The sequence below is a fragment of the Meleagris gallopavo genome, chromosome 18, assembly GCF_905368555.1.
Source record: "Meleagris gallopavo chromosome 18, MGAL_WU_HG_1.1, whole genome shotgun sequence".
NCBI classification, from domain to species: domain Eukaryota; kingdom Metazoa; phylum Chordata; class Aves; order Galliformes; family Phasianidae; genus Meleagris; species Meleagris gallopavo.
Genome location: NC_139421.1, coordinates 363,238 through 372,596, shown reverse-complemented (window position 1 = coordinate 372,596; position 9,359 = coordinate 363,238). Strand labels below are relative to the sequence as shown.

Sequence of the window (9,359 nt, the reverse complement as noted above, 5' to 3'; positions counted from 1 at the left end):
TTACTGCTCCAAAAGCCCCGTTTTTCACCTCAAAATCCCTCAAATTCCCCAAACCTCCAATTATCCTGCCCCCAAACCCCCATTTTTTGCCCCAAAATCACCCAAATCCCCACAAAAACCCCAAACCCTCCAATTTTAATTCCCCAAAACCCCCATTTTTCACCCCAAAAACCGGCACTCCCCACTCTAGGCTCTATTTATTACTACAGAACACAGCGACGGATAACAGCGAACGCACGGACCCAAAAATGGCCTTTTTTCCCCCAAAACGGACCCCAAATCTCCAGCACTCTTCGCATTTCTTTGTCCATTTTCACACTTTTTCACCCCAATTTTTTGCCACTTCCGTCCCATTTTCGCTCCTCATTTTCTACCGTTGACTCTTCCCCATTTTTACCTTTTTTTTTTTTACCATTTTTTTACCCTTTTTTTTCACTTCAAAATCCCCAAATTCGCCCTTTTTTCACCGAATTTGGGATTAAAAAAACCCACATTTCCCATATATCCACTTTTGGGGTAAAAACCCCAAATCCTTCCAAATTTCCCCCATTATCAGCCCCCCCTCCCCCCCCCAAAAAAAATCAGCACCGTTCGCCCGAAGGAGGAGCGAAAATTAACACCAAAATGGCAGGAAAAAAAGGGGGAAAATGGGGGAAAAAAAACCCCAAAACAAACCTCACAGTCCATATAGGAAAAGGGAATTGTGGGATGGGAGCAAAAATTGGTCAAATCGGGTGGTTTGACCCCAAAAAGATGATGAGGTGGTGATGGGGACCTTCGTCCAATGGAGGTGGAGGAGGAATGGATCCCAACGGGGTTTTGGGATCCCAGTGGGGTTTGGGGGATCCCAATGGGGTTGGGATGGATCCCAACGGGGTTTTGGGATCCCAATGGGATGGGGGGGAGCCCAATGGGGTTTTGGGATCCCAATGAGGTTGGGATGGATCCGAATGGGGTTTGGGGGATCCCAATGAGGTTGGGGTGGATCCCAATGGGGTTTGGGGGATCCCAATGGGGTGAGGATGGATCCCAATGGGATTTGGGGGATCCCAATTGGGTTTTTAGGGATCCCAATGGGATTGGGGGGATCCCAGTGGGATGGGGGGGAGCCCAATGGGGTTGGGGATGGATCCCAATGGGGTTCTGAGGGATCCCAATGGGGTTTTCGGGGATCCCAGTGGGATTTGGGGGATCCCAATGGGGTTTTCAGGGATCCCAATGGGATCTGGGGGATCCCAATAGGGTTGGAATGAATCCCAATGGGGTTTTCAGGGATCCCAATGGGATTTGGGGCATCCCAATGGGGTTGGGATGGATCCCAATGGGGTTGGAGGGATCCCAATAGGGTCGGGATGGATCCCAGTGGGGTTAGAGCAACCCCAAATTGACGGAGATGTGTTGGTATGGCTCCCAATGGGATTGGAGAGATCCCAATGGGGTCTTGGGGGATCCCAAAAGGGTTGAGGGGATCCCAAAAGGGATGGGGGGATCCCAGTGGGATTGGAGGGATCCCCATGGGATTGGAGCGATCCTAAATGGACGGAGAGGTGTTGGGATGGATCCCAATGGGGTTGGGGGGATCTCAATGGAGATGGAGGTGTAGGGCTGGACCCCAGTGGGACCGCAGCGATCCCAAATGGACGTGGAAGTTTTAAGATGGATCCCAATGGGACCGGAGTGGGACTGGAAATGGGACTGGATGGATCCCAATGGATGGATGACCCCAAACAGACCCAGCAATGGGAACTGATGGATCCCAATGGATGGGTGTTCCCATATGGACCTGGAAATGGGAACTGACGGATCCCAGTGGGTCACTGTCCCCAAACAGACCCAGCAGTGGGAACTGACGGATCCCAGTGGGTCACTGTCCCCAAACAGACCCAGCAGTGGGAACTGACGGATCCCAGTGGGTCACTGTCCCCAAACAGACCCCAAAATGGGAACTGACGGATCCCAGTGGGTCACTGTCCCCAAACAGACCCAGCAATGGGAACTGACGGATCCCAGTGGGTCACTGTCCCCAAACAGACCCAGCAGTGGGAACTGACGGATCCCAGTGGGTCACTGTCCCCAAACAGACCCAGCAATGGGAACTGACGGATCCCAGTGGGTCACTGTCCCCAAACAGACCCAGCAATGGGAACTGACGGATCCCAGTGGGTCACTGTCCCCAAACAGACCCAGCAATGGGAACTGACGGATCCCAGTGGGTCACTGTCCCCAAACAGACCCGAAATGGGAACTGATGGATCCCAGTGGGTCACTGTCCCCAAACAGACCCAGCAATAGGAACTGACAGATCCCAGTGGGTCACTGTCCCCAAACAGACCCAGCAATGGGAACTGACGGATCCCAGTGGGTCACTGTCCCCAAACAGACCCAGCAATGGGAACTGACGGATCCCAGTGGGTCACTGTCCCCAAACAGACCCAGCAATGGGAACTGACGGATCCCAGTGGGTCACTGTCCCCAAACAGACCCAGCAATGGGAACTGACGGATCCCAGTGGGTCACTGTCCCCAAACAGACCCAGCAATGGGAACTGACGGATCCCAGCAGGTCACTGTCCCCAAACAGACCCAGCAATGGGAACTGACGGATCCCAGTGGGTCACTGTCCCCAAACAGACCCAGCAATGGGAACTGACGGATCCCACCCGCCCCCGTTCCCCCAGCACAGTGACCTGCAGCTCCCCGTGCCGCGCTCACTCGGCCAGGGACGGCGCCGGAGCTCCGGGTGCTGCAGCAGCAGGCGGTGGGAACCCAGGGGGCACAAAGGCTCGGGCGGGGAAGGAGAGAGCCCAGGGCAGCTCCAGGGGGGACAGCGGCAGGGGGGGTCCGGGGGAGGGGAAGGGCGGGGGTCCGACGTCGGCCCGGAGCTCGGCGGGGGGCGGCGCGGGGGTCTTTTCCCCGGCGTGGGTGCGCCGGTGCCGGTTGAGGTGGGAGCTGCGGCTGAAGCACTTGCCGCAGGCCGGGCAGGCGTAGGGCTTCTCTCCGGTGTGCACGCGGCGATGGATGGTGAGCTCCGAGCGCTGGATGAAGCTCTTGCCGCACTCGGGGCAGCCGTAGGGCTTCTCTCCCAGGTGGATCCGTTGGTGTTTGATGAGGTTGGAGGAGACGCTGAAGCACTTCCCGCAGACGTTACAAGAATAGGGCTTCTCCCCGGTGTGCATCCGTCGGTGTTTGGTCAGGTCTGACTTTTGGATGAAGCCCTTCCCGCAGTCGGGGCATTTGTAGGGTTTTTCACCCAGGTGGGTGCGCTGGTGTTTGATGAGGTTGGATCGGACCCCGAAACTCTTCCCGCAATCCCCGCACTTGTAGGGCTTCTCCCCCGTGTGCATCCGCCGGTGCTTCACCAGCGCCGAGTTCTGCCCGAATCCCTTCCCGCACTCGGGCACACGTAGGGTTTCTCTCCGGTTTGGGTCCCTTGATGCTTCACGCTCTCAGCTCTGCTCGCCACGCTCTTCCCGCACTCGCTGCACTTCCCTCCGTCCGATTTCCACCTCCTCCCTTTTTCCTTACCGCAACCTTCGGCGTGGATCCGACGGTGCCTCTCCAAATGGGAGCTCTGCGAGAAGCTCTTCCCGCAGTCCCCGCATTTATAGGGTTTATCGCCGGCGTGGATCCGCCGGTGTCGGTCCAGATGGGAACTCCAAGCAAAGCTCTTCCCGCAGTCCCCGCACTGGTAAGGTTTGCCGGCTCCGTGCCCGCGTTGGTGCTGTGCCAACGCCGCGCTCAACCCGAATCCCTTCCCGCACTCCACGCACTTGTAGGGTTTCTCAGCCACGGCGCCGCGACGGCGTTGTTTGCTCGGCGTCCCTGCTGCCAAACTTTTGCCAAAGGTTTTCCCACAGCATTCGCCGCACTGCGCCGAATCGGAGCCGTGAGTTCGCCGGTGCCGGTCCAGATGTGAGCTCCAACTAAAGCTTTTGCCGCATTCGGGACAGGCGTAAGGTTTTTCTCCGGTGTGGATACGCCGATGCCTTTCCAGGTGGGAATTCCAATTGAAACCTTTCCCGCAATCCCCGCACTTGTAAGGTTTCTCTTCCAGGTGTTGTTTTTGGTGTTTGACCAAACCGGAGCTCGCCGGGAAGGTTTTGCCACAAACCCCACATTGGCACGGGGTCGGAGACGTCGCGGTGCCGCCGTGGACCCGCTGGTGTTGGATGAAAGCTGAACCCACGCTGAAGGTTTTCCCACATTCGGGGCACTTGTAGGGTTTCTCACCGTTGTGCCTCCGCTGATGGGTGATGAGCGTCGAGCTCAGCCGAAAGCATTTCCCACATTCGGGGCACTTATAGGGTTTCTCAGCCCCTCGCCGACGTTTGGGGAAAGCAGAACCAAACGCCAAAGCTTTGCCGCAATCGTGGCACCTCCCGTGACCCAAAAGGTTCTTTTGGGGGAATTTCTTGAAGCCACGATGCCCTGCTTTGCCACCCCCTCCCCTTTTGCCAACGCGGGGTGGATCTTCGGCTTTAGGCGGTTCTCCCGGTGCCGGCGTCGGCCCTTCGGCTGTGGCTGGGTTGGGGGATTTGGTTTTGGGTGCCGGGGTGGTTTGGGGGTCACCGGATTCGGGATGAGGGGGTGGTGGTGGTGGTGGTGGTGGTGGTTCGTCTTCCTCTTCGTCCTCTTCCTCTTCCTCTTCTGGGTCGCTCTGCAGCGTCGGGTCTGCGGGGGGGGCGGGCGGTTCTGGGAGCAAAGGGAGATGGGGGGCATAAAGAGACCCCGGGTGGGTTGGTTACGTTGGGTTGGGTTGGTTAAGATGGGTTGGGATGGGTTGGTTACGTTGGGTTGGTTGAGATGGGTTGGGATGGGTTGGTTACGTTGGGTTGGGTTGGTTGAGATGGGTTGGGATGGGTTGGTTACGTTGGGTTGGGTTGGTTGAGATGGGTTGGGATGGGTTGGTTACGTTGGGTTGGGTTGGTTGAGATGGGTTGGGATGGGTTGGTTACGTTGGGTTGGGTTGGTTGAGATGGGTTGGGATGGGTTGGTTACGTTGGGTTGGGTTGGTTGAGATGGGTTGGGATGGCTTGGTTACGTTGGGTTGGGATGGGTTGGGATGGTTGGGAAGAATTGGGATGGGTTGGTTAAGTTGGGTTGGGATGGGTTGGTTATGTTGGGTTGGGTTGGTTATGTTGGGTTGGGATGGAATGGTTGGAGGGAATGGGTTGGGTTGGGTTGGGTTGGGATGGGTTGGTTAAGATGGATTGGGATGGGTTGGTTAAGATGGGTTGGGATGGGTTGGGGTAGTTGGATGGGTTGAGTTGGGAAGAATTGGGATGGGTTGGTTAAGTTGGGTTGGGATGGGTTGGTTATGTTGGGTTGGGTTGGTTATGATGGGTTGGGATGGGTTGGTTAAGATGGGCTGGGATGGGTTGGTTATGTTGGGTTGGGATGGGTTGGGATGGTTGGGAAGAATTGGGATGGGTTGATTACATTGGGTTGTGATGGGTTGGTTATGTTGGTTGGGATGGAATGGTTGGGAGGGAATGGGTTGGGTTGGGTTGGTTATGATGGGTTGGGATGGGTTGGTTAAGATGGGTTGGGATGGGTTGGGGTGGTTGGGATGGGTTGGGTTGGGAAGAATTGGGATGGGTTGGTTAAAATGGGTTGGGATGGGTTGGTTACGTTGGTTGGGTTGGTTATGTTGGGTTGGGATGGGTTGGTTATGTTGGTTGGGTTGGTTATGTTGGGTTGGGTTGGTTATGATGGGTTGGGTTGGTTATGATGGGTTGGGATGGGTTGGGGTAGTTGGGATGGGTTGAGTTGGAAGAATTGGGATGGGTTGGTTAAGTTGGGTTGGGATGGGTTGGTTATGATGGGTTGGGATGGGTTGGTTATGTTGGGTTGGGATTCTTCTTCTTCTAACCCCCCCAAAGCCCCCAAATTCCCACTTTTTACCCCCAAATCCCCATTTTTAACCCCAAAATCCCCATTTTCTACCCCCAAAACCCCCAAATCCCCACTCACCACCCCCCATCCTGCGGCGTCGATGCGACTCAGCGAAGGTCCCCCAAAACCCCCAATTTTCACCCCAAAATCCCATTTTTAACTCCCCCAGAACCCCAAATACCCACTTTTAACCCCCAAATCCCCATTTTTTAACCCCAAAATCCCCATTTTTCACCCCAAAATCCCCACTCATTGACACCCATCCTGCGGCGTTGATGCGACTCAGCGAAGGCCTCCCCATAAATTCCCCAAATCCCCAATTTTCACCCCAAAATCCCTCCCAAAAAAACCCAAATCCTCTCTTTTGACCCCAAATCCCCAGTTTTTATCCCCAAATCCCCATTTTTCACCCCAAAATCCCCACTCACCACCCCCCATCCTGCGGTGTCGATGCGACTCAACGAAGGTCCCCCAAAAACCCTAATTTTCACCCCAAAATCCCCCCCCAAAACCCCAAATCCCCAGTTTTTATCCCCAACAGCCCCAAATCCCCATTTTTCACCCCAAAATCCCCACTCACCCCCCCCCATCCCGCGGCGTCGATGCGACTCGGCGAAGGCGGTGATTCGGGGCCAACTGATGGCGATTTCCTCCGCTGCGGGAAGCACCAAAATCCCCTGATTTTACCCCAAAAAGAGCCCACAAAAAAGAGCGGATTTTGTTCGACCCCAAACTGGTGGTTTTTTGGAGTGAATTTGGGGCAAAAACGGTCAATTTTAGGGAGAAATTAGGGGCAAAAATCTCAATTTTGGGAGGCCAAATTTTGGGTCAAAACCTCGAATTTTGGGGCTCAACTTTGGGTCAAAAAGCTCCGATTTTGGAGCTCGATTTTAGGGAGAAATTTGGGTCAAAACTCCACAGATTTGGTTAATTTGGGGGCCAAAATCTCAATTTTGGAGTCAGAATTCCAATTAAATTTGGGTCAGAATCCCAATTATTTGGATAAATTTGGGTCAAAAATCTCAATTTTTAGGGCCAAGTTTGGGTCAAAATCTGCAATTTTGGTCAAAACCTCCAATTTTTGGCCCCAACTTTGGGTCAAAACCCTTCAATTTTGGGGCCAAATTTTGGGTCAAAAATTCTCAATTCTGGGTCAAAACCTCCATTTTTTGGTGCCCCAATTTTGGGTCAAAAAAGCTCAATTTTGTGACAAAACCATCAATTCTTGGGCTCAACTTTGGGTCAAAATCCCTCAATTTTAGGGCCAAATTTTGGGTCAAAACCTCCAATTTTGGGTCAAAACCTTCAATTTTAGGAATAGATTTGATTCAAAAATCTCAATTTTTTGGCTCAACTTTGGGTCAAAATCCCTCAATTTTAGGGCCAAGTTTTGGGTCAAAACCTCCAATTTTGGGTCCAATTTCGGGTCAAAACCTCCAATTTTTGGCCCGAACTTTGAGTCAAAACCCTTCAATTTCAGGGCCCAATTTTGGGTCAAAACCCCTCAATTTTTGCGTCTCCCCCCCCCCAAACTTCCTATTTTTCACCCCCTTCCCTTCGGCCCATTTTTTGGGGTGAAAAACGGCCATTTTGGGTCCCCCCCCCCCCCAAAGCCCCCTCACCCAGTGAGATGACGTTCTCGTAGCTCTCCTGCATGGCGGCCTTTGGGAGGGGGGGGGGGCGAATATTATGGGATGTGCAGCTGTAAGGGAAACGGGGGGGGGGGTCCCAATTAATTGAGGTAATTAATTAACGGGGGAGGGTCCTAATGATAGGGACCTCAATTAATTGGGGTCGTTAATTAATGGGGGGGGGGGAGAAATGTATGAAGGGGAAAATAGGGGGGGGAATTGGGCTCCTAAATTAATTGAGGGGCTCTTAATGATGGGGGGGGTTCTAATTAATGGGGATTCTAAATTAATTGGGGGGGGATCCTAATGATGGGGCAGGGGGTTCCAAATTAATTGGGATCATTCAGTAATGGGGAGGAGTCCTAATGATGGGGGGGGGGAATAGGGGGGTGAGAGGGGCCAATTAATGGGGATCATTAATTAATGGGGTGGGGGGTCCTATTGATGAGGGAGGGTCCCAAATTAATGGGGGGGGGGGGGAGGGAGGAAGTATTATGGGATGGGGTGGGGGGTTTGGGGTATTATGGGATGGCCGGGGGGGGTCTATGGGGGCTGGGGGTCCACGGGGTGGGGGGCGCGGGGGGGGAGGAGTATTATGGGATGGGGGCACGGGGGGGTGGGTCTATGGGTAGGGGGTCCGGAGGGTTGGGGTATTATGGGATGGCCGAGGGGGGTCTACAGGGGGAAGGAGGGTCCGTAGGGTGGGAGAGGGGGGAGAAGGGGTATTATGGGATGGGGTCCTTGGGGGGGGGGGTGGTTCCGGAGGGCTTGGTGTATTATGGGATGGCGGGGGGGTGTCTACGGGGGAGAGGGGGGTCCATAGGGTGGGGGGGGGATGGGGAGCGGTATTATGGGATGGGGGTGTGGGGGGGTCCGGTGGGTTTTGGGTGGGGGTACCTGCGGTGCGCGCGGCTCCGGGAGAGGAGGGGGGGGCACAGGAAGGGGCCGGGCCCGGGGGGGGGGGGGCGGAGCTTTGGGTTGGTGAAGGGGGGGGGGCGGAAATACAACGGGAATCGGGAAAAGGGTCGGGAGGTAATGGGGGGAAATGGGGGTGGGAATAAGGATGGGGGCAATGGGAATGGGGGGGGGTGGGATGGATTGGGGGGGAGCTGGGAATGTGGGCTGGAATTGGGGGGGGCTGGGAATGGAATGGGGAGATGGGAATGGGGGGGGCTGGGAATGGAATGGGGGAGCTGGGAGAATGGAATGGGAACGGAGTGGGGGACTGGGAATGGGGGGGATGGGAAAGGGACTGGGAATGGGAATGGTGGGGGGGGACTGGGAATGGGACTGGGAATGGGACGGAAATGTGAGTGGGAATGGAGGTGGAGACTGGGAGGGGGACTGGGAATGGTGGGGGGGGCTGGGAATGGGGTTGGCTGGGAATAGGATTGGGAATGGGGGGGACTGGGAATGGGGAGTGGGAATGGGGGGACTGGGAATGGGACTGGACTGGGAATGATGGGAGGGAACTGGGAATGGAGACTGGGAATGGGGGGTGGTCTGGGAAATGGGAACAGGAGGACTGGGAATGGGGGGGACTGGGAATGGAATGGAGGGACTGGGAATGGGGAGTGGTAATGGGATTGGGAATGGTGGTGGGGACTGGGAGGGGGGACTGGGAATGGAGGGACTGGGAGTGGGAAGGGGGGGGCTGAGAATGGGACTGGGATGGTGCTGGGATTGGAGTGGGGGGGACTGGGATGGGTTTGGGAGTGGTGAATAGGATTGAAAATGAGATGGGAATAGGATGGAAGTGGGAATGGGATGGACTGGGAATGGGGGATGGGATGGGAAGGGGTATAGAATGGGAATGGGATGGACTGGGAATGGG

General features: G+C 55.3%; 2 protein-coding genes across 2 annotated transcripts; both read right to left on the bottom strand.

The window, feature by feature from the left end:
• Positions 1-178: 178 nt before the first annotated feature.
• LOC104916524 (uncharacterized) lies at positions 179-3,343 on the bottom strand. The gene has a single exon (XM_085238951.1). It carries the CDS (start codon positions 3,341-3,343, stop codon positions 2,708-2,710), a length of 636 nt encoding a protein of 211 aa, XP_085095077.1. The 3' UTR covers positions 179-2,707.
• An 11-nt stretch (positions 3,344-3,354) lies between these two features.
• LOC104915987 (uncharacterized) lies at positions 3,355-7,585 on the bottom strand. Its single transcript, XM_085238993.1, has 3 exons — positions 7,517-7,585; positions 6,475-6,549; positions 3,355-4,691 (listed from the first exon to the last, which is right to left on the bottom strand). The coding sequence occupies exons 1-3, from the start codon at positions 7,548-7,550 to the stop codon at positions 3,355-3,357; spliced, it is 1,446 nt and encodes a 481-aa protein (XP_085095119.1). The 5' UTR covers positions 7,551-7,585.
• Positions 7,586-9,359: the final 1,774 nt, after the last annotated feature.

Excerpts from the sequence above, each read along its gene's own strand:
- LOC104916524 (XM_085238951.1), bottom strand. The coding sequence starts at position 3,343 with ATGCACACGGGGGAGAAGCCCTACAAGTGCGGGGATTGCGGGAAGAGT.
- LOC104915987 (XM_085238993.1), bottom strand. The coding sequence starts at position 7,550 with ATGCAGGAGAGCTACGAGAACGTCATCTCACTGG. Across the intron at positions 6,550-7,516 it reads CGAGAACGTCATCTCACTGG|CGGAGGAAATCGCCATCAGT; the intron begins GTGAGGGGGCTT and ends TGCTTCCCGCAG. Across the intron at positions 4,692-6,474 it reads ACGCCGCGGGATGGGGGGGG|AACCGCCCGCCCCCCCCGCA; the intron begins GTGAGTGGGGAT and ends CTTTGCTCCCAG.